Here is a 25,020-nt window from a genome sequence, read left to right as displayed (position 1 = left end):
TTACACTGCCAGGAGCAATGCCTAGTTAGACCACATTTGCCTCCACTTGGCAACTGCAAGACACTTGATAACATGTTTGTTTCTCAGGTTGATGGAAATTACAATTCTGATTCCAGCTCTGAAATTCTAATTTACATTTTTGACCTCCTCCAGTAAGTCTCCACTCCCTCCCCCCATTCCAGAAGGCTGGACTTCAGGTATTTCTTCATATATGTCTCAATGCAGAGACTAAGCAACTGATTGACATAAGAGCTAAACAATTCAGTAAAATACTTGCCAAAATAATTTTATTTCCTTTGAGCATTCCAATATTTATAAACATACTTTCTATAACTTTCCAAGACAACCTAGCAGCATCTGAGCACCGAACAATTCTTTGAACTTAGCTACAACTTTAAATTTTTTTTTCAAACAATTTTATGAAAACAGGTTCTCCTTCTGCTCTGAAAGTACAGAAGTATTTACAAAGTTGAATTGCTCGGCAACAGAAACAAGCAACATATTTTCTTTCATATAAAAGCAATTTATTTTCTTTGCAGTCTCATCTTGCAGGCAGGGACTAATAGAAGCAGATTCTTATAGGGCTTAATATAGGTCGCTGGGATACTAAAGTGCATCTGTTTGTTATCTCTGCATAAGTGCCACATACACTTCTCAGAAATAAGACTGACCCAACACTGGTATAGGCTTGTGGTTTTAAGGATTGGTTTACGCTGAGAATCCAGTGTTGGCTTTCCAGGGGCTCTACTTGTGGGTGATTTTCCTGGTTAGGGCAAGTTGGCACTTGTATATACAACAGGAGAGCTGTTCGTGTAGCTTTCAACACAACTATACTCCATGGCCTAAGATTAACTGGGCTGACGTAATAGTATTCAGAAAATAGTATTTCACTGTATTGGTATACACCCTTATTCAGGCTATGTATTTTTGCAAAATGAAAATATGGAGGTTACTCAGGAGTGCAAGTACATTTTAATTCAAGTCCTGAGCCAAATATTACTCTTAAATGACTGTCTCCAAAATGTCCTCAAGTTAAACAGGAACTGGCTGCAATGGTAAATAATACATCACCCTTTCTCTGAGGAGGCAGTGTTCTATGTTTTTTAAGTTTTAAAATTTGTTTTATGCTAATTTAAAGGATGATTTTGAAATTAGAAGTGTTAATCTTTAAAGAACAGTGGGCAATTCCATCTCTACGTGGTAATGTTGTTTAAGTAACTTTATTATTAATAAAAATGTAGTTATTTTACTCTGAACAAGAACACTGCATGTACATAATCTCTCAACAAGTGATCTAAAAATTCTCAGTCCTTAAAATAATTGCCAAACGATCAGCATTGATGAGAATTTCTGAGCAATGGAAAAAGAACCACAGATCACCCTTAGGACACAAGGTAAGCATCAAATTCCTGGCACTCATAGCAAGCAACACTGTCCAATACCCACTCTCGAGTCACCATGGCAACATTGTTCTTTTGCTGGATTGCTGTAGGACAAAGACACAAACGATAATACTGTTATCAATGATTAAAGCAAGCTTACGGTGAGCTTACCAATGTCTTTCAGATTAAGCTATTTGCTTTATCTTTGACATTTTAAAGGCCTTGATAAAAACCAAGAGTCTAAAACCAGTGATGTGGCACTACTACTTCTTTTAACAATGCAGGTAATACTGCTGCTCCCAAAAAAATAGCTGTTTGGCAAATGGTCAAGCAGGAAGTTTTGAACACCACAGAACAAACACTAAAAGCAAAGAGTGCAGGCCTTGTTATCTTTTCATTTAGGAACTGAGGCTCTGTCACCAACGTCCTGTCTGCTCAGGCATACTGAGTATGTGACAAGCAATGAGTCTCATTAAAAGGGAAGCAACAGAAAATTACTGAAGTGCTCCCAGAGTGTTCTTCACTGTTTCAGGAAGAACAGTTTCAGGTCTTTTTCTTTATTTTCCCTTTTTCCCAGTGCCATGGAAACAGCTGTTGTTTTCACATCATCCTCCTGCTCCATTTTTATTTGTTGAACTCCACTGTAGCCTAACTAGCTCCCATTCATCCTGTAACTCCCACTGTCTCATTTAGAAGTAAGTTAGTCTGGAACATTTGCACTTTCAAAGTCTCATGGTTCTCTGGAGCATTTAAAAAAAAAAAGCAAAGCTATTATCAGTTAACACTTTGTAGCTAGATAGTCTCTCCAGACCAAAAGAATCTTGTCCCATCTGAGGCTTTCTCCTAGATCTTACTAGTCCTCAGAGAATGCCTCCCCACCTTTTAGAAACCATCTCCAGCTTTACATAAACTTTTCTGATTGATTATATGCAGGACAAGTGAGCCAAGAATAGGATTTGCCTGCCAGACTACCTTTTAAGACTCTATTGCTGATGCTTGAGATAATATACCTTGTCCTTCCAGATTTTTCTTCCAAGACATACCTCCATCTCCAGATGCAGTATGATTTCATTTCAATTCCTCTACAAACCTCTCTGATATTTAACTATTAAAAGGATGGAGGGGATAAAGACACTCAATGTGTACCATAAAACTGTCCATGACTGTGTGTTGTTTTACCTCTATAATCTGTGTTTTCCATCCAAGCATCTGGCTGCACAACCACGACAGCAGTAGAATTCTAGGATTTTAAGATAAAAAATAAAAATGGTACTGTTATCTGTCTGTCATTAAGTCACTCTCACACCTCTCTGCAGAGTGTGGTAACTGGGCTAACTTTACTTCAGTGCATCACTTCAGAGAAGACATTAAGAAGTGGTAGTAGAGGGAGAAAGACATTAGTTCCCAAGATTTTTCTGTGTTTTCTCTCCAGGAATGCTGTGCCTAAGTCAAGGCACTAAAGGCTTTTTGCGCTGGAAAGTAAGGCTCAGCGCTGATTTCAAGAGAAATTAGCTATCTGGCTGTATGCCTGTAGGGCCTCCATAGAGTATTCTGATCCACTACAAGTTAGCCTGTCTTCTCACGCAGGCTGGCCAGAGCCTAGAACACAAGAACTGTTGCCATGCAGTTTGGCATCATTACCGTGCACAGTTCTCACTAACATACCTGTATGCACCAGTCTTTCACAAGCCCAGGAACGTCATGTGATCCTTCTATGTGGTGTATATCATGCTAACTATAGACTGTTCACTATGTGAAGCGTAACATTCATTAACACTTACTGTTGTGTGTGTGAACAGATGAAGTTGCTTCACTACAGAGGCACCACAAAGCTCCACCATCCATTCTAGATGTTCTGAAGAAATCAGAAAACAGTCTATTACTTCAATGTTTTACATCACATTGAAACTGATACTATTCCCTAAGCCCTCAAATGTTTGTTCCACGACAAATTATCATCATTTGAAAGAAATGTAAGCCTTGGTAGAGAATAAGTCCTTTCACTTTCTAGCCTCACCCTCTAAGTCAGGACTAAACGAAACAAACCAACCCCGAAAAAGCAAACCACCACATTTAAATTCAAATTGTGAGTTTCTCTTTATTTCTTCTCATCATAAGGATGCAAAATTAAAAAACAGAAGTCAGAACTCTGATTATCTCTCATTAACAAAAGTAGCCAAAGTATTTAATTTCCACCAATTTGTTGAATTGATAGTGAAGAAGATAAGTAAGTCTCTCAAGTATAAGAGCCATAACTGATGATCACTGCAGCAGGTGAAAGCACTGCATCCTCTGTAGTAATTACTGTAAATGTCAAGAGATGTGAGGATATTTCACTCAGTCAAAAATAAAGTTTATTGGACAAACTGGAAAGTACCTGCTGAATAAGCCACAAAAATAGGAAGACAGGTACAAATATTTTAAGCGGAAAAATTCTAGCTTAAATTTTCAAAACGTCTACTATACTTTATTCCATTTTAAACTAACAAAAAGCCCTGCCTTTTCTTTGTATATAGACTTCTGGCTTTGTTGTGTGTTTCAGTTAACATCTGATGCTAAAGAGAGAAGATTACACTGAGGATGTGCCAGCTGCTAGAAAAACAATATTTAGGAACTGTTTTCTAAGACAGAAAAAAATGCTCAAATACAAGGGATCAATTGCATCTAAAGCAATTACCAGGCAGTATGATATTAATGCTTTTCCTTCATTGCTAGAGAATCAGAGATAAACTCAATAAAAGGCCTGTTTTGAAATATAGCAAAATTGCCAGAGCAGTTCTCTGAAGATGTCCAAACAGAAGAGAACACCGTTTCCATTCTAACTGGAAATAGAACTGGATAAAGTTCTTTACCTACACTATACCTCAGGTAGGTATTCTGAAAGTATTTCAGAGTATAAGAGGTACAAGAGCATCCAAGAAGTCGTCAAATGTAAAACCCTGGTGAATGCACGCAATCCCCCTCCAAATATTTTTTCGTGCTAAGAGTTAATTTAACTCCACTAAAATGACACACCTGTAGTCATATCAGTGAAAGGTCCATAGCAACAGATCTCAAAGTCTTTAAAGATCTGAAAAATAAGAAACATGTTAACAGAGGATATAGGTATTTTTGAAGGACAGTACTTAATATACTGGTTTCACTGCACCTCTAGGACTGGTTATCAAGCTAGCACTGTTTCACAAAGTATATCTGAAGCTCTTTGTAACCTACAAAACAAAAGAATATCATCAAAACCCCCCAGCCTTGTGCTGTCCTGTACTGATGTTATAAAGACAGTATTCACTTTAAGCATACTGAGTCACTTGAGCTCTGTCAGCAGCAGAGCAGATCTGCTCACTTTTCATGTATAAAAATGCTTACTTTGTATCTATGGAACAGCAGAGAAATTGGAAGAAGTTCCAGATATTCAGCTAGAATAGCCATATATCTGAAACAGTCACAGCAGGACAGAATTTTCATCCCTGATGTGCTCGCACCTTTTCAGTCAGAGACTGTCTAGCCCTCTTCGGACCTTGGTGGTTTCTCCCATTGATTACATCTCCTCTAACTTCAAAGTTCTCCTGGAACATAACATAAACAAGCAGATCAGAAGTTACAGACTGAGAACACTTCTGTGGTCAGAGCTGTGCATCAGGACAGGAAAAAGCTGTCAGATTTCAGAACTGGAAATCTTACAATTAAGTGTGTACAGTAAATTAAAAGGTTTTTCAGGAAAAGTGATGGAAAGCGATAGTGAAATGCCTGCAGCACCAGACAATTTTTAAAGAAATAAAATTATAGTCAAACTGTAATCTAGCAAACAGTATAACAGAAGGGGCACACTCCAAGACTATAACTAACTTACCAGTAAAATCTCGTTTGATAGAAATTATCAGTACATCTATCCTACTCTATCAGTAGGAACACTTGTAAAAAATATCCCTATAACCCATTAAAAAAAAACAACAGGGACCCATTATGTCTTAAAATAACAATGAAAACATATAGCCTAAGTGTGGCTTTTGGTCCTAGCATTTGGTAAAACTAGAATCCTGGTTTTCAGAGCGAAGTTTCTGTATATTAAGTGTTTAGACAATATCTGAGGCCACTAATAGGTCTATCAACGTAACAGCATTGCTTACACATTTTACATTTCACTCAAGATAAAAGACCTACCTCATCCAGTATTCTTCCTTCTTTAAAGGACTGAACTACCCCTAAATAAAAAGATCAGAACAGGACAAATCATTTTATCCAGCAAAATTGTTCTTCCACTGCCAATAGCCTGACTTCATTAAATTGAAGGTATTTGTACTAAGGGAAACTGAATACAGTATGAAGCCTGAAAGAACACAGAATTTTTTTACCTCTTATAAATAATATTATTTTTGCACTAACTGATGCCATGCATCTCAAAGATTTAAATTAAGAGGGAGGAAAAGCTTTTGTCAGGGTGGGGAGCAATCCAATGTGGTTATTTGAAAGCAGGAAAAGTATTCAGAAAGAAAAGAAGCTGGATACTGCTGTTTGTTTGGGATTTTTTATTTATTTTAAAGTATTAGAAGAAACTCTGCAAATTATCAGGTGCCATGACACGAAGAGGGTTTTTTTTTTTTCTTAAACTGAAGAGTACACTTACGGTAGAAAGGCAGAGACCATTTAGCTCCAAAACAAGTTATACTTACACTGATAACTAACTACCCATTTTCTTCCTGCAATACCCAGAAAGTACTTCAGTGTCCGTTCACACACCAGCTCCTCATCTGCAGGGCAAAGAAGAATAAGATAGCTTTCAGTTTTGACATTAGTGAAAAATGTCAAAACAGAGCAGCTCGGGTTCTTTGTACTTAAAAGCAAGTGTTTTTTGCTAAGCGCAGCAGCAAAATATCAAGACCCTCTATAGAAAGATTCCGAAATTCGAGTGTCCCAATTCTACTAAACTGAAGGAAATGAGCAGAAGCTAGTCACATCTACAACTTCTGAACCCTTTTTTAGTTATTCCATAAAGATACGAGGGAAGAAGAAGCAGGAATACTAGACAATGGACACTTAACAGTAGGATTCAGTGCCTAATGTTGGCACAAACTTTTAGATGACTAGCTATTTAAGATCTTCTACTCTACCAGAACACGCGTGACTTCAGATAGCAGTTTATCCTATCTGTATTTGTATGAAGACAGAACAATCTAATAAAAACATTAATAAAAAGATTCCCAAGTTTAAACAAAAAAATGCTGATAGAGAAGAAAGCAATTAATACCTTCTCTTCAAACTTATTCAAATTTATTGCCGAACTGTCTGCTTGTTGGTTACTCTAGAGTTAAAATTCTATGTGGTGTGTAAATATAGGATTTGTTCACAGAGCTCCCAACAAACCTGTTTTCATTATGACATGGGTTGTTCCTTTAGTAATATGATTAGATAAAGTGCTCTGAGTTTTTCTTGCAAACTTCTGGACCATCAACTGCAAAATAGTGAAGAAAATCAATAGCTAGCAAAACAGATTAAAAAACCCTAACAACTACAGTTTATAGGAGTATGACACAATAAGATAGTTACTTTAAAGTAATGGTTTTATTTGTGTTGGCACACAGAATGCACATTTCCTTAAAAGTCAGTAATTTTGGCACCATTCAACAGGCTAAAGTAAAGAGCAGCTCTCGGTCAGCAGTTTATAAACCAAAAGCCATATCCTCCTGGAAACAGATCATAGAAACAGGTTTATTAGCAATTCAGAATTGATTAGTTACAAAAATCCTCACTATGGATCAACATTGGGTAAAGCAGCAGCATCTGAGAACATTACGGGAACGAACCAACCAACCAGCCCCCCTCCAAGCCCCAAGGCTCCAAAGTCCTACTTAATTATCTCTTTATGTTGAGGACTATAGCAGAAATCAGGAACGATTAACAAGTGATCTCTAAAACTTCTGAAACATACTTACATGTTCACTTTGATTCAGACCTGATGCCACAATTGACATTTCTTTCCTGTTAATCACAGCTGAACTTGTAGCATTTTCTTTCCCAGCTGCATTGTGCAGAACAGATACAGGAAAACATGCGCTTCCCTTCGATTTACGTTCTTGAGTACATCTTTTATTAGCATTCTGAGCCACAACAGAATTATTTGCTGCTTCTGCAGTTCGAGGGTTAAAAAGCCTCACAGAGGAAGAAGAGTTATTTGTACTCTTGGTCACGTTTCCAGAGAGATTTGATAAGACAGATGCGCTGTTTAGCCTGGTTCCAGATTTCTGCTCATCTGCATTTTCTGAAGGAAAAGAGAAATTACTCCTTAAAACAATTTCATCCCTCTTGTAGCCATGGTGGAAGGCTGTTGCTCTGTTAAGTTTAAAAATGCTGGAGTCACTTCCTCTCCCTATTTGTTTATTACTTCACCTTTGCCTCTATCATTACTTTTCCCCGATCTGTAGCTGAGACACTACAATACTTAGAATACTTTTAGTAGCATATCCGTCAAGAAGTACCAATTTATATGCGAGACAGATAATAACTCCCATTAGTGTTAAAATGTTGTCCACCCCTATCCTGATGGGCAGCTATACAGGTGGGCTATCAAACAAAGCCAACGAAACAAGAAGTAACATCTTTTCAAATTGGCCAGGAATATATAAATTAAAATCTTTGATTTACAAGAAAAAGTTGTATCTTGCTGGTATGTAAAAACACCAAAAAAAGCAGGAAAAAAGCAGAAATCAAAATGTGTTGGATCTCTCTTAAATGTTACCTCCTTCAAGCTGACACTGACTATATTCTTGCACTGCTTCCTGCACAGGTCTTTTCTTTTCAGAAGCTTTGTTCTTCAGAACACTGTTACACTGACGGCCTTTCTCCAAATCTGGTCTCTTTAACGAAGAGGATTTAGAAGATGGAAGCAACAATTCAGGAGACCTTGAGAGAGGGAAATTGGTTTTAATACTTTTTTTTTTTACTCTTCTAAATATCAGAACCATGTAGCAACAGCTAAGCTATTTTAATTGCTGAAAAGCTGAGAGGTATTTATTTCAAGATTTTTTTTTTCTTCTGTTTAATACAAGATTAGAAATAAAAGTAAAAACCAAACCCAAACCATTTACCTTTCTTTTTCTAATTCTTTGGTTTTACTGTTGAGAGAATCACTTGGCATAACATGGAATTCATTGGCTGAAAATCCATTTGAACTGCTGCATTTATGATTTTCAAAATTTCCTTCCGAGGTTGACTCTGCCCCTTTAAAAAAGAAAGATAATTCTTAAACAAGCAAAATTAAAGCAACTGTTCTTAATTGTTTCTCCAGGTAAGAAGTCAAGCACTCAATCCAGATACACTTTAGAAAGGCAAGTGTCCCAAAACAGAAATCTACACAAAATACTAAGCCATCTGAAGCACGGCTAATGACTACATTTTATTTCACATATTAAACCACCTACAAAACTAAGATGTCAGCTATGTATTAGGTGGAAATTAGGTATTATTAGTACTGTTTGTTTATGAATTCTCAACACATTACCGTATCTCTGTTCACAAGCAGTAGAGAGGCATTTGATAGCTAAAGATGCCTATAATTTTTATCAAATGATCAGTAACTCTAATCAGTTTAAGTTTTTACAAGTCAGAAATCCATATTCTAGCATAACAATGTAAACATGCATTGTATTAATGAAATTATTTTAAGTAGTTTTCGCATCTGAAGAAAACTAACCATTGATTTGCTGACTTAATTATAAATAGACTGCTTGAAGATTATGTTATGAATTTGGCCTACTGGGCTTAGAAATGTCACATTTCAAAGTCCTCTCTATGAAAGAATATTCTCAAACTGTAGTAAGGTTGAATGCCATGCAATTCAACGAGCTTTGTTAACTGAGCGTGGATTGTAATCAGTCTCTTAGTGTTAAAGTATACTGTTAATGTTTTAACAGCTCAAGAAGTCCAAAAGATGAGCTAGAGAGGAGGCTGAAAACACAGTGGAGCTGCTAAATCAGTAACGCAAAATCAGAGAGGATTACAGTGAGTTTCTTCCACAATAAACGGCCCTAGTTTCCTGTCAGGAATCCAGGTATCCAAGCAGCAGCCACAGTAGGGAAGGATGCCGTTACCCCAGATTTTTGAAAGAAGTGAACAAACCACTGTGTACCTTTCAAAGGCTCAGCCTCTTCACTTTTTCTGTCTTAGCTCCCTTTTCTCCACGAAGGAGCTTCCTGATGCAGACTACACTCTGACAACAAAAACTAACTTACTAACACACAAGCAGAAGACCTATGGGTATAGCTGCACCGTACTGGCTGACAGTTTCACTTTTTTTTTTTTAAGATAGAGGATAATCTAAAGGTCTCATACCTCACATTGTACAATGACATCATTCAGGAGATCAAAAGCAATCTACAGAACCTACAGATTGTTTTGTGATATTTGACTAGCACCCACAGCAGCGGTGGTCCAATACCAACCCCTGAGGAACACCACTTGTCACTGGTCTCCACCTGGAGATCGAGCCATTGACCACAAGTCTTTCAGTGTGACCATCCTGCTAATTCCCTATCCACAGTGGTCCATCCGTCAAATCCATGTCTCTCCAATTTAGAGACAAGGATGTTATGCAGGACAGCGTGAAATGCTCTTCCCTTGTCCACCAACACTGTAACCCTGTCATAGAAGGCCACCAAATTTGTCAGGCACAAATTGGCCCTAGTGAAGCCATGCTGGCTGTCACTGATCACCTCCTTATTTTCCATGTGCCTGAGCATAGTTTCCAGGAGAATCTGCTTCACCAGACTGCCACGACCTCTCCCTTTGATCCTGACCCATAAGCTCTAGGTCAGCTCCTCATCCATCCCCTGATGGAGCTCCATGCACTCCAGCTGGTCATTGACATAGAGCACCACACCCCCTCCTCATCTCCCCTGCCTGTTCTTCCTAAAGAGCCTGTACCCTTCCATCCCAACACTCCCAGTCATAGGAGCCATCCCACCATGTCTCCATGATGCCAATGGGATCGGAGATGTGCGCATGCCTGCAGGGCTAACTCCTCTTGTTTATTCCCCATGCGATGTGTGTTTGCATAGAGGCATTTCAGTTGGGCCTCCGATGAAGCTGACTGGCTGGAGCAGCTGGAATTCCTTTGTGCCACACTTCAGGTGCTCTCCTGCTGACCTGCGACCCTTCTCCAGGCTCTGGGCTTCATTGCTGGTACTGGCATCAAACTGGCAGGATTGGGATGGATTGAAGTTCTCCCCGGTAACTTTAGTTTAAAGCCCTTTTCACCAGCTCGGCAAGCCTGTGACCAAAGATGTTCTTTCCCTTCTCTGACAGATGGGTCCCATCAGCCCCCAGTTTTAAATTAACACTATAATTTGTGGTAGAGGGGAAAAAAGAACTATTAACAGTCACACAACTGTTTGTAAGAAAGCTGGGAAAGCTTTCCATTGCTATTTACCTCTTTGTCTCATTTGTTCCATTCCAAATGTTCCTTCACTACTGGAAGGTGGCAGTTTCCTATGGATAGGTAAAAATTCACAGTCCTGGCTTCCATGCTGCTTTAGAACTGCTTCAAGTACAGCCATTTCTTGCTGAAGCTTTTTTAGGTTACTTTGCATAGCATTCTTCTGCTGCAAAGGATTGTGCCAACATTAGCAAACTCAGTTTTAAACAGTAAGATTAATTTCTTTAACAAAGGCTTGAAAATTAGAAAGAACAAAATTATGTGGTGCTTTTACTGTACCAAACAACACACACACGCTATGTCAAAAGTAAAAAAAACCCCACCCCTAAAACCCCAAACAAATTGCAACCACACAGTCATTTTGCTGTTCACATTATTTCAGTTTAGATGGCTCACCAGAGTTTAATCAGTCAGGGATAAAAGAACTTCTGCACAGATTTCTTAAGTCCTTTTGTCCCAACTGCATTAGCCACTTAATTTAAAATTTAATAATGAACAAACATTGAGCCTCTATACTTTCCACCATTACTGAAAGCCCAAAAGACTATTAAAAGGGATTAAATATTTCATCCTACTCTTCCTTACTTTCTCTCTCAAAAACTACAATATCCTCTATTAAAACGTGCCATATACACTTCCTAGTAAGAAAAGCTCAGGGCTTCAAAGGATCCTTTTAAAAACTTAAAACCTTCACCATACAGGATAAAGCAGTTTCCACAGCACTGTGAATACCACATTTGTAGCTCTAGCACTGGCACCATGTGGAACTTCCTTGTTACTGAATCAAAAAAACCCCAAACCAAACAGAAAACCCCCACCACGCAACAAACAAAAAAACTCCCCACCAATCCATACTGCCACTATTCCATTCAACCCAGGCAAATCCTAGAATCTCTATCAATGAAGCTACACCAGGGAGAAATATCCTGCCAGTTGAGCACATTTTGCACTGATGCAATAAACCGAAGAACCAGCCATAAAGCACAAAACCAAAATTCAATCTTTGACATACATTAAAATCTATAGGGCTGTTAACACTGAAGAGAGAGATATGGCATAAGACCTACCTTGAAGTTACAGAGGACAAAAAAACAAAACAAAAAACCCAACACCAAACCACCACAACAAATAACCCACCAAACAAAGCCTCAAAACCAAAACACAGAACACACACCCAAAACTACCCAGCTGGAAAAAACCCCAACACCAATCACGCAATACATCAAGTCTGGCCGTTAAGCAGTAATCAGGAAATTAATAGTAGAGAAAATATACTGTGCTAGACGTACCTTTCATTGAACACTGCCTGTTGGGTCTTATATTTATAACAGTTTAATATGGAAGGATTCGATTTTTATTCTTAGAAGGCAAGTCTCCATGCTTCTAAGTATCATAATGTAGCAAATCCAATTCTTATCACCATTCATTATAAATTGCTATCAATGAAGCTTTTAAACACAAGAAGCTGAGGTTTCCAGCATTAGTCAAGCATGGAGATTCATTAACTAGCATCTCCCACAATTAAGCACTGTAATCAATACCACCATAACAACTTGTGGCCATTAGGATATAATGTAACCACGGAAGGCAAAGTTGGACAAATAACGGCACAGAAGCAGTTCTACAATTCTTCATTAATTACGCTCTTGGAAGTAATCTAGCAACAAAAAGAATTATGATGAAAGCAGTTTCCCAGTACACTGACTTCACAGCTTACATGTACTTGCGTATATCCTAGAATGCAAACTACTTTAGAATTTAACACAAACTCACTTACCTGTGTGGTAAGGATTTCATCCTGAGAGAATGGTCCACATGAATCTTCTACAATACTTGTTTCACTGTCATATCCAGATGCTTCACCTCGAAGAAGGTAGAAGAAAATCTTAGTTAAAAAAAACCAAACCAACAAACATTATCCATAATCTCTTACCACACAGACCTTTTAGCCAACTGTTAACTATAATGATAAAGTGACATGTTTCAAAAACATTTAAGTTAGAAGCACAAATCTACTTTAAGTGAACATTTTGAAGACTACCATGCCACACACACGGCAAAGTAAATAGAGCTCAGTGTTTCAATAGTGTTGAAAGAGTCCTAAATATTTATGAAAGCCATAAAAAGGTCAAAATAAGCACTACAGAATTCTGTAGCCAATTTCAACAAACATTTCATCTGGGCAAACAGCTTAGGCAGGCTTTAGGGAATTTTGCTGATAGATCCAAGTATCACATTGCAGTAAGAAAGCTAGCATTTCACTCAATTCCCATCAGCCAGACTCAGTCTGGCCTCTAGTACCCAGTCTATTCATTTGTGCTCTGGACAATGAATACTGGCAGAACTTAATTTTCAGGAAATAAACCACTGAGGGTTTTTTGTTTGCTTGTTTAGGGCTCATCATTCCTTTAAAACAGCAAGCACCACATAAATACAGAACAAAGTTCCCATGCAAACACCAAAAACCTAGGTGCAATGACATTACAAACACAGCTGCAGAGATAAAAAAAATCTTGGTTTGTACCTAGGTTTGTTCCCCTGTTTGGGTCTTCTTGGCATTCATCTTTGAAGTTTGTTTTGCTTCTCTTCAGCCCTCCATTACAACTTTGAAAAGTTTCTTTCCTCTCATTCACATTGTGCACTTGTTTGGATGCATGAACTTGTACTAAAGGTTTCTTCAGCTCTTGTGCTCCATCAACTGATTCATCAGACATGTTGGACTGAGAAGAAAATAAGTTGACAGAGCATTCTGACTCCTGGCTTGGTGAAACACGCCCATTATTTTGGGCAGTTTCAGGCATTTTCTGCATATTCTCATCATGACTTCCATTGTGAGGCAATGTGATGGGACTTACTGAAGACTCTACCACAGATGTCACTTGTTTATTGATCTGCAAAGGTGTGCTTACTGATTTGCCAAATAATAATGTCTGAAAGCATGGTAAATCTTCATCCTCACTAGATTCTTCATCTGAAGATTGCAGTTTCCGCACTCTTCTTCGAGATCTTTGAATACCTTGAGATCTTGGCTTAGAGCTAACATTTCTATTGTTTAGTTCTTTTACCAGGGCATTGTCACCTCTTTTTACAAACACAGCAGATTTCTCTCTCTTATCAGTTTCAGAAAAGCTGGTGTTCTCTTCAATATCATCATCAGAGCACAGCAAGCCATCTGGGGTTTCAGAAAAACCTGTAAAATCACTATTCCCTTTAAGAGGTTCTTTCAGAGCCTCTGTAACTAAACACTCAGGCATCCCTGTGCTAGCAGTTTGGGTTGCTTGTTCTTCATTCCCCTTTACTTGTTTTCTTTCTGTTTTTCTCATTGATCTGGACTGCAAATGCAGTTTGCCATCAACAACTTTGGCCTGTCCTGCTTGATTGTTTTCTGAACTGAAGCATATTTCATTGACTGCATTTAAATCAGTTTTTATGAAAATGTGCTCTTCTGTATTGCTGTGATCACTTTGGCTTCTATTACTTTTGATTAGATTCTGCCTCAACTCACTTTCTACGCTTATGTCAGTTGACACTGTCTTTTCACTTCCCTGCTCTCCACTTTGCAATCTGTTTTTGTCTTCAGTCCTAGCAGAACCCATTCTTAATGGTGTCAGAGTCCCTTGATTTGCAACTGCTGAAACATCTTCTTGACATTCCCCTGCATGCATACATTCAGTGTCGTCGACAAAGCAAGTCACAGGACTTACACAAGCAGGTTCATAAGTCTTAAGCTTATCTTTCTCACAAACTGTACTCAAGCTTTCAGCAGTTGTTTTCTCTTCTTGCAAGTTTTCTGGTTTTAAGTATTTGCTATGCTTATTTTCTACCTGATCAGCACGTGATATCTTTAAAGTTCCAGAAGCAGCATCTTCTGCTGCACGTGCTTTCACAGGAGTAGGATAAAGGCTAAATGACAGGCGTTTGGAATGCCTAAATATATTTCGCAGATACTGTGTGTCTAACTCACTATCTTCAGCTTCCTTGGTCAATTCTGAAACATCTTTAGTTACTGGTAACTTTTCAGTTTTTGAGTCCCCTGGAACATTTTGTGCATTATGTCCATTATCCTGGGGAAAAGTAGTATGTGATTCAGTCATCTCTTCAGCTGGGCAGCAAGTGCTTTGCACAACAGTCCCTGAACCAGACTGTAGGACGAAAGGGCTACCTTGTATGTCACCTTCTTGAGAACCTGCATCAGGTGCAAAAGAACTACCATTTGAATGCTGACATGAAGATGTAGGATCGAAGAGACTTTTCCCAGTTTCTGCAGTGTCAGATGAATTCTTGAGATTAATCTGTGTTTCATTTGCTTCCAGACCACCACCCTTCGGATTAGTTAGTGGCTTGTAACTCGGCGTACTCTGGGGCTCACACAGGTCTTTGCATTCAGAAGCATGAACTAACACATTCCTTTGGACTCCATAGAAAGACCCTTCATGATCACTGTCATACTTTTTTGCTCCCTTAGTTACTACTCCTTTTCCTGTTTCTTTTGTCATTTCTTCAGAAAGTAACTGAAGCCTCCTGCTGCGCCTGACTTGTCTTTGCTCAGAATCAACTTTCCTTGGTTCTTCACTGCTTGGATAGCTATCAATCTGTGGCTCAGCTGGATCAGGGGAAACAGAGTTTCTATCCACTACTAACTGTAGAGCACACATGGTTCTAGTAGAACACCTGCATCTTTTTGCTGCAGAACCTCTTCTTTTAGTGCTTTTCTGATCACAGTTACTCAGTTCTAGCTCCTCATCACAGTGCTTGCCAGTCACCTTTTCAGTAGCTTTTTTCCGTATGGATCCTCCTCCTCCCTCAAGTTCTGCTAGTGTATTATCCTCTCTATTCTCAGAAAGGTGGCTCTCATTAACAGCAGAACTTTCATCACATCTTTTCTTTTCAGCATCTCCAAGGCGGTTAACGCTTTGAGGGCACCCATCTGCCTCTGCTATATCTTTTTTCTTGATGAAATCCTCAGGTTGCAGGATATGGGCAGTCTTCCTCTTTCTTTTTAGTCCATCTTTGATGGAATTATTCAAGCACTTATCAGCAGTCACATCTTCCTTTTTTGTAGTAGGTAAAACATCTCTCAAGATAATAGGGGCATTTGACTTCCTCTCTCTCTTGTATGTTTTCCCAAATATTTTGTCTTTGATGCTATCTGCTGTTCGTTTTGACCATCTCTTGTTTCCTTCAACCACTGCAACTTCCATGGACTCTACCATAGGGTCAGTCTTTTCTGAAATAGAGGAATCTTTATCTGATAAACATGTATCTCCTTCACCTGAAATGTCAGTTGCCTCAGCAGAATCATCCTGGGAAGAATTGGAAGACAGAATCTCATTGCTTTTTGAAAACCATTCATTGACCTTCTGAATGCTTCGCTTCAGTCTCTTCCTAGAGACTTGATTCAGGGTAGCACAGTGAGGTGTCTCTGGTTGAAGCAGTTTCTCCGGAGGAAATTCTTTTTCATGGAAAGAATCATCCTCAGGTTCATACATTTCCACAGCTTCCACACTTTGTCCAACAGTATCTATTTCCTTGCTTTTATCCAGCCTGCTCTCTGAGCTATCTTTTAAGTCAAACTCCTTGCTTTTACTATTGCATTGAGTTTGCTCTGCATCCATTTCTTCTGTGTCATTAAAGAAAGTGTCCCCATTCCTTAAGGGACTGGCATTACCTATTCTGTCACACTGCTCTGTGAGTAGGTCTACAGCAAGAACATTTGAAGGAGAACTCTGGTATTCAGTGATATTGACTTGGCCAGGTTTGGCACATTCAGTGATGCTCCGAGTGCTTTTCTTGCCCAAGCCTTCTTTCAAGAAATCACTCTCACCTGAAGATTTATAGGTATTATAAATTATTAAGTCCTCTTTTACACAAGAGTAATGACAAGCTTAACGGCTACTTTGTTTTAAAAATCTGGTCTTATTTCCCCCCACAAACAGAAAGTTACATGGCACAAATCTCCCTCTAGAGAAAGGGAAAAAGATCAAATTATGTAGGACTTAACATTCATCCAACATCTTACATTAATTACCAGACAGTGCTCTCGACTTGTATTGTAAGGGATAATATGGCTGATGTAGAATAGAATAAGTTTTGCACTTTGACCAAGTTACTTTTTTTTCCCCTTCTGTTCCTGTGCACAGAATATCCGCATTTTAAGTATCTAGTCTACAGGTATAGTCTTGTATTACACTGTCACTAGCTGTAGGAATCAACAAAACTGCAGTATACAAGACTGCAAGTATATATATTGAATCACGTGAAAGCAAAATGTTAACTTGTGGTCTTTCCTTCAAGCTTAATCATTTTTGTCACCAGAATAACAAAACACACCTATGACATTTGGTGGAATTATTTCCTTAGCAGCCAGCTTGCCAGGCTGTGTATTGCAAGAATATTCATTCCATTTCTCAGCAGTCTTAAGTTCTTCTAGCTTTTCTTGAGATGAAATTGGAAGCGCTTCTTTGTCTTCTAACCTGTTGGGAAGGGCAATCTACTTTCATTACAGAGAAAGCCACAATAGGCATAACAAAAGATGATACTTAATTTTCCCTTTTTGCTCCCTGAAATAGTTTTTGGAGAAGTCAAGCTGCATGATTGACACTTGCCAAAACTAGATCCCTTCAGAGTTTCAGGCTATTTCTTTAAAAGATCCTCTTCCACATTCCTGAATTTAACATTTACTTTCTAAAGCATAGTACCTGCTTTTCTCTTGAAGATATAATGTCTGTGTCAGCAATAAAACATTTAGATAACAGCTGTAAAGCATATTATATGACAAAGTGATGGGAGTCAGCTACCCATTCTACCCTGATGTCCTTGAAGTTGAAAGTCACTTGTCAGCTTGAAGAATTCTATCAGTCTTATGCTAAGAAACTAAAACATAGGAATGAGAACACTAAACTATTGTCCTTAGAAAAGATGAATTCCATAGTCACCTTTACTTACCCAGTATTGCTTGCCTGTTTAAAAAGCTCTTCAGATGAATCGGAGCCTGAAAACAAATCAGCTGTTACTCTGGTTGAAATGATTCAGAGAAAGATGACTTGCCAGTTTCAGTGTTATCACAGAAGCATGCATGCTTAGTTCTTCCTAGAGGTGGATGCTTTTGATTTTTATCAGATGAAATCAAGTTCAATTGTGCAGTATTTTACCTAATTACAATTATTTTTATGCATAAATATCAACATGGCTCCAGCATAAAATTGTGTTTAAATACAGTGATTGGTAACAGAGAGCTACTAAGAGTTAATTAGCTAAGAGTTTCTAATTTCTAAACTTATACATTAAACAGCTGCTAGTATCTGGAATTTTGAACTGGAAGTCAGAGCAATATATTTGAATATCTGTCTCAGATCCTTTGATTGATCTTGGCAGAAGCAATAAGGAAAAAAGAGAAGCAATGAACACGATCCGTTAAAAGAAGCAATTCCTTCCTTGAAGGAACAGGGAGAAGAAACTACACACAGCATATCTTGTTTGTCGCAGCAGTCAGCACCAGATAAAGAAGTTCTGAAAAGCTAGGATAGACAGAAATGAAATGTTCTTTTCTCAATTAGATTTCATTCTTATCTCTGGTTATTAACCAGAGCCTCAAGCATTGATGACAAGGCTTAATACTCTTTAGAAAACAGTAGTTATCATTAGTTATAACAACTATAACTTTTTCCACATCTGTAAGTATCTTTCTGGATCTTGTACACTGAGCCTTAAAGGTTTACTACAGCAGCATTATTTCCTACAATATAATAAATTACGTAAAAACCCCTTTTATTTACCACCTTTGAATTGTCCATCATTTGTTCCTTTGTTCTCATTTTGGGTGTTAAGCAGAAATTAGTTGAACTTCATCACCTTTCATTACTTTGCAAGCACTATACATAAGCCCAACTAGTGCGGATCTAGAACAGATCTTACCAAACTCTATATAAATTCCTTTTTCAGAGTCACATTTCTGGGTTTTGTTTCTTCGGGGACGCTTTTTGACCCTGGTAAGCTGTGCATCCACATTAGCTTCCTGCTGATAGGAGAACAGAAAGGAATAGTTATTTATAACAGTAGACTATTTCAAAAGTAGTATCCATTACTTAAACTACAGCAGGAGGTGCTGATACATACGAACTAAGTATTTAAACTGACAGCCTCTATACAAAAATCCAACACATGTAATTAATCATACTGATATAAGTAATGGAATGTGTTAATAGAAGCAATTATCATACATTTAACAGCTCAAATCATAAGTTTTTATTTTACTTTTTCTATTCAGCATCAAGCAGATGAGACAAGAAACAACATACCGTGAACAAACTCACACACACAGCAATCACCTTAAGTTAGGTATTATCTTAAGAATTCTTAAGACATATTCACAGCCTTAAGCACTAAAAAAAGTGAAAAGCCTACCAATAGTTAGACAGTCTCATTAAGCAAGCAGTATGAAAAAGCTTTCAATCCTAGTTTCAGTAACAGAATATACTATGGCAATATTATCTTTAAGTTCAGGTCATTTTAAGCAAACAACTTTTTAAAGTAGGTTAGGAACAAAAAAAATAATATTTAGCTGTCCTTGTCTGGAATAATATTCAAGTCAAACAGTGAGCTGAAAGCAAACCAAACTCTCCTGTTCCATTCATTTATGTATATGCATGCATACACATTCCAAATAAAACACCAAACGATCCACAAAAATAAATTGGGAAAAAAATACCAAGGTGCAGTTTTCTTGTCCATTTTCTTTAGCACTTTTTTTCCTGTTTCTGAAGCCCTTACTTTGGATGACAGAACTTTCTTTACACAGGAACTCAGCAGCAGTGGCTTCTGTGGATGTTTTTGGAAAGTGATGACTGTTTAAAACTGAAAAATGTCAATAGGAAGAAAAAGCAAAAAAAATTTCTTGCACTGAGCATGACAATAGGTATTACATATTAATAAAATAGCCTGGCATAGACCCTATGCAATTAGTACATATACAGCTAAAATTCAATTATCAAAGAAAGAAATTCCATTGAATTATTAGTCTGATCATTCTTTATGAGTACTCTTCAAGTATTAAGTAAAATCTTTGTCTTGGCAACTAGTTTTCCCAGTTGCTTATACTGATAATGTAGCAAGAACAGGATCTAATACTAGTGATTTTAGAATGACTGAACAAGTTGAAAAGATTTTGAAAAAAAAAGTCTAGTTTTATAGCACGATATATTAAGAAAAAAAAACAAACCCCAAAACCCACAAAGCATCACCCACCCCCAACAATATCTTGTTTCCCAAATATAAACAAGATGTTTCTGGACTTGCCAATACTCTTTACAAGGTGCTGACTACTCGAAAGGATAAATTTGGATTCCAAAAGGATATACCTGAATGCAACAGGTTAACATACCCCATTGTAGTACTTCCTAATTCAGGCTCTAAGACTGTCTAAGTTAAAGCTGCAAGGTGGGGTATAATCAAGAGCAGGACTTAGCCACACAGTTATAGATTAAAGATTATTTGATACACGTTCAGCCATATTTCAGGAACTGAAAATAAGATTGGCTGAAGTCATCAAAAGCACAGTAAAAACCCTTAAGACTGTTCAAGAGGTTATGGTAGGAAAACCTTGGGAACTTAATGGAACTTATGCTTCTACATCCAAGAAAAAACGTGATAATTCTTCTCACATTGAGTACTGCACAGTAAATGAGATACCCTGCAAATAATTATGATACAAATGTCAAAACCTTATTTAAGAAGTGGGGGGGTATACATTCACAACACTTACACTTTACTCCAGTGTCAAGCTCAAATGCACGGATAGTTTCCAACAATCCTTCAATTAGTTGCTTAAATCTGGAATTTTCTTTCAGACTTCTGAAATAACATCACCAGATGAGTTGTTTTAAGATAAACGTATGGGTCAACTATTCATAGTTTTACTAGAATTTACACTGAATAAAAAAACCAAGGAGTAAAACTCCAAAGTGGAGGATGAGACAATGAGAAATTGTTGCCAAGGAATAACACCACAATTTCCCAAAACAACCATTATTATGGAAATTAAAACTATCACAAAGTAAAAATTTCATATTTCCCTCATGTAGGTTTAGCAAAGAGAAACTAGTTGTAACGATTGAACAATAGTTCAGTCCATACTTGATAGCACAATCATTTGCTAAGAATGGTGTCTTCACCTGTGATGACTTGAAAAAAGTTTATATTGAGGTAAGGCACTAGTTAGTCCTTCAGAAACTGACAGTTTACTGAATAACCATATTTTCTTCTTTATTTCAGTCTTCTGCCAAGACATTTTTAAGACAATGATTAACTTTTCCTCAGAGTTCAAACTTCTCATCCTCAAGCCCGCTTGCAAAGATGCCTTACCTCTTGGTAACTTCAGTCTTACACAGCGGACACTCTACCACACCTTTTTTCTTTTTGCTGAGGAGTTTGAACATGCAGAACCTAGGAAAAAAGAATAATCATGATGGTAACACAAGGAAGAATTTTATTTTCTTTAAAACTGAGCCTAGGTGTGTACCACTGAATAAAAATCCTTCATTATCAAGCTGAATGTCTGTATTCTTCTTCTGGTGTTATGATGAACTAATCAATTCCCTTAGACACATCTGTGAAACTGCAGTTATTCCTTATTCAGAATTTATTTTTCCCCTAAAATAGCTACACATTAAGTTATTGAAACACAGTATACATCATTAGCACTAAAGTAGTATACGTGGAGAATAAGAACAGATTGACTAAGCATCACAATTACAAGTTTGCAAACCTACCTGCAGAATATGTGATCACATTTTGTCGAAACTGGTTCTTGTACCACATCCAAGCTACAAAAAGAAAAATGAAGGAAAACAAGAACACATAAGTTACATATAAAATAGGAGCAACAAAATAAGATTCAGAAATACAGTCACTTTTCTAAACTTAAAAAAATTATAAAAAAATCTTGGTGGGGAAGGGAGGTAGGACACATTTGACAATTTTTCATTTGAGAACCAGGTACAATAACAAATACTGTCATTATTTGATATATAGACATATCTACTGGCTTGTCACAATCTTTGTCTGCCTCTGGCAAAAACCACAGCATTTTCTGGAAGTGCCAGTCCACCAGGACAGGAAACATGGTGTTGGAACACTAATGTTTTCTTTTTCACACACTGACCTCCTGTGACAAGAGGAAAAGGCAGCTAGTTCTGTTTGGGTTCAGGAGCCCACTAGACTCCTACTATGTTTGTATAAACCAAATGCACAGTCGTGTCAACACAAATATTTACGTTATTCCTCCCCCCTCCTCCTCCCCCGTTTTCTATTCTAAATCCACTCCTGTCTAGCACAGTGTGAAAATTAACATTTAACTTGATACTAGGGCTTTCAGAAAAGCTCTAACCACTTGTTCTACTCACTTTAAAATGTTATCTACCTTGAACACATACTAAAACCAAACAAAAAGTCATTTTAAAAACTACTGCTGTAATTTAGGCATATATTGTGTTGTTACAAGCTCTAGTTACATAAGAAAGATTTCATGAGTTTCACAGACTGTGTATCTACAGAAGAAAGCCTATCCATGACTGTGTTCTGCCTACAACCTAGTAGTATGCAAAAAAGTTTATATAATGATTCCACTTAAACCACCACAACAACATAACTTGGACAAAACCAGCCAAAACAAATATAACTTTATTATTGCAGAACACTCTGACTTGAGCCTACAGCAAAATATACACCAAGAGCCAAAAGCAGCCTCAGCATTACTTTTGCATGCATTATTCATTCCCCAATCTCATTCATCCATATTTTGAGATGTATGAATATTTTAATTTGCTATAATAGAAAAGAAAGATTATACCTTTATACCTTAATGTCATATATGGAAATAAAGTGAGAGAGGCCCAACCGTCACCATATTCACAGCCTTCTGCCCAGTTAATAATTACCAACAAAACTGCTAGGTGCATTAAAATCCTGGTTTTGAATTGCCCTTCACAACGTGTCTTGCTAGTTAAGCCAAACAGTACACACTTCCATGATCTTTATCACACAAATAAAAAAGTAGACATTGAAAATCTCCATTCCATGTTAAAGTCAGCTTCCTCCAATCAATCAGCAGTACCAGACTGTGTAAAATCACTTGAGATATTTCATTATTACATCAAATTCCACGTGCAATAGAGGACAGCAGAGGTAGGAAGCAGTTTCTATTCTAGCTCTTGTAACGTTGTTTGTTAACATCCAATGACAATACCTCAGCAAAATGCATGCTGCATCTTCAGAAAAGTTTGGATTCAAGTTTTTCTGTGTAGTGATACAGACATTCTATGGTTTCTGCTCTGTGTCTTTGTAATAGATGTTATTACCAACACAGAAATTATTTTGGGTTTCCAATGGCAGTAGAGTAAAATCCTTCCAAATGGACTTAAAAACATAAGGACTTAAAAACATTTGCCACCGTAGACAAAATAAGCTTCAGCTGTTTGGTTCAGCGGAAGCAAGTTTTTCAAAAGCTTATCATTCTAGGTATCTCAGCTTCAACTAGAATCCATGCTATTTCAGCATTTGTTTGCATGACCTCACTTACCTTTTCCAGACAAAGGACAAAGATCCAGGCTGCTTTACAAACAATACTCTGATCCAATCAGCTACATCTTTTTCCCTAACTAGATAGAGGACTGACACTTTCAGGTTGTAATAGAAAAAGCAAAGTTTATAGAACCTAAGAGCAAAACACAGGTTCTGTCTTGCACTTTCTCACTTGAGCCTTACAAAGCATCCATATACTTAGCCTTAAAATACAATTCTTTTTGCTTTCTGACATCCCATAGAAATGACAAAGCATTTGAAAAGAAAAGAGACAGAGAAAACCAAAAGACTCATTAACTATACTAATGTAGAGTTCACATTATTCTCCTGGCATACCATATTGGGCACTCCAAATTCTTCTGCATAGCCAAAAGCACATTTTGTACATCTTCAATAGCAATCACTGAGAAGTCCATCCTTCACATCAAAAAATATTCTGCAGGACAAGGAAAAAAAAAAAAAAAGAGTAATCAGCTTTGTCAGAAACAAAAGCATCCCATGACCATGTTTTCTCATGTATGGCTTTTCTGTAATATGCTGAACAGTATGAAATACTTAGCTGCTATTTCTCAAGTGAGGCTTTGCAGCATTGGTAGAGTTCTGATTCAATGTTTACAGTTAAAGCCTGCCAAGTCTCTTGCAGTCAAAGGGGCAAACCAAAAGGGTTTAATGGAAGTAGCATTCAGTAGAAACCCAGCAAGGGCATAGACAAGCATAACAGCGAGAAAAAGGAACTTTCTAGGTGGAAAAGGATATAAAGGAAACCACAGACATAGAACCATAGAATCTCAAGGTTGGAAGAGACCTCTAAGACCACCAAGTCCAACCGTCGACCCAACACCACCATGTCTACTAAACCACGTCCCGAAGTGCCACGTCTACGTTTTTTGAACGCCCCCAGGGATGGTGACTCCCCCACCTCTCGGGGCAGCCAGTTCCAACGCCTGACCACTCTTTCAGTGAAAAAATTTTCCCCTATATCCAACCTAAACCTCCCCTGACATGTTTACACCAAGGACCCTGGGAACTGCCCACACCACCCAGCACAGGTAAGACCCTACAGCAAACACCGCAAATCCTGACAACAAAGAGAAACCCCTCAACCTTTACACGGCGGCAGCTCGGGAACAGGGACGGTCCCTGCTGCGAGGCCTATCAGCACGCCGGAGCCAAGCGGCCCAGCACCCCGCTCGCCACACTCCGGCCGCCTAGCCCCGAGCGTCCCGCCGCCGCAGAGAAAGGGGCCGCCGCTGGTGCGGCCCACGGGGACGCTGCCGGGGCAGAGGCGAGTCGCGGCCGCCCGGGCCGGAGCCACTCACCAGCCCTGAGGAGCCGCCCTACAGCATCACATTTCGCGCCCTTTCCACCACCCCGGAAGCCAGCACACCTGAACAGCCAATCCGACGCCCAGACAACGGCACGTGGTGCGAGAAGCGCCCTCTTATTAGTTCCTTCTCGTCACGTGATATTCCCGCTCCCACCGCGGCGGGGCGGTGCAGGGAAGGGCAAGGCTGATTGGCTCTGCCACTGCCACGTGATTCGGCCACACGTATTTTATCTGAGTGCGCTGGGGCCGGCGCGGTGTATTATGGGAGTTGCAGCACAGCTCGGAAGTGCGTGTCTGCGCCCCGCCCCCTG

At 38.4% G+C, this 25,020-nt stretch overlaps 1 protein-coding gene across 5 annotated transcripts; it reads right to left on the bottom strand.

Moving 5' to 3' along the window:
- Positions 1-270: 270 nt before the first annotated feature.
- BRCA1 (BRCA1 DNA repair associated) lies at positions 271-24,787 on the bottom strand. 5 transcript variants are annotated; one of them, XM_075774944.1, is made up of 23 exons: positions 24,702-24,787; positions 23,719-23,818; positions 21,573-21,626; positions 21,166-21,246; positions 20,567-20,655; positions 19,514-19,659; positions 18,721-18,823; positions 17,752-17,797; positions 17,137-17,279; positions 13,331-16,630; positions 12,584-12,669; positions 10,801-10,972; positions 8,462-8,594; positions 8,113-8,276; positions 7,310-7,635; positions 6,741-6,828; positions 6,050-6,127; positions 5,541-5,581; positions 4,862-4,945; positions 4,398-4,452; positions 3,164-3,237; positions 2,562-2,622; positions 271-1,486 (listed from the first exon to the last, which is right to left on the bottom strand). In XM_075774944.1, exons 2-23 carry the CDS (start codon positions 23,796-23,798, stop codon positions 1,383-1,385), a joined length of 5,508 nt encoding a protein of 1,835 aa, XP_075631059.1. In that variant the 5' UTR covers positions 23,799-23,818; positions 24,702-24,787; the 3' UTR covers positions 271-1,382. The 5 variants fall into 5 exon arrangements, with proteins under 5 accessions (XP_075631059.1, XP_075631060.1, XP_075631058.1 ...); XM_075774945.1 differs by lacking the exon at positions 24,702-24,787 and adding an exon at positions 24,493-24,689; XM_075774943.1 differs by lacking the exon at positions 24,702-24,787 and having other exon boundaries at positions 18,721-18,820; positions 23,719-23,807.
- Positions 24,788-25,020: the final 233 nt, after the last annotated feature.

Source organism: Balearica regulorum, chromosome 24 (assembly GCF_011004875.1).
Source record: "Balearica regulorum gibbericeps isolate bBalReg1 chromosome 24, bBalReg1.pri, whole genome shotgun sequence".
Taxonomy (NCBI): Eukaryota; Metazoa; Chordata; class Aves; order Gruiformes; family Gruidae; genus Balearica; species Balearica regulorum.
The sequence above is the reverse complement of the archived record's forward strand: the minus strand, read 5'-3'. Positions and strand labels throughout refer to the sequence as shown.

Coding starts and splice junctions, on each gene's coding strand:
- BRCA1 (XM_075774944.1), bottom strand. CDS start 23,798: ATGGACTTCTCAGTGATTGCTATTGAAGATGTACAAAATGTGCTTTTG. Junction 21,247..21,572: donor TGTGATCACATATTCTGCAG/GTAGGTTTGCAA, acceptor CTTTTTTCCTAG/GTTCTGCATGTTCAAACTCC. Junction 18,824..19,513: donor GACAAGAAAACTGCACCTTG/GTATTTTTTTCC, acceptor TTCTCCTATCAG/CAGGAAGCTAATGTGGATGC.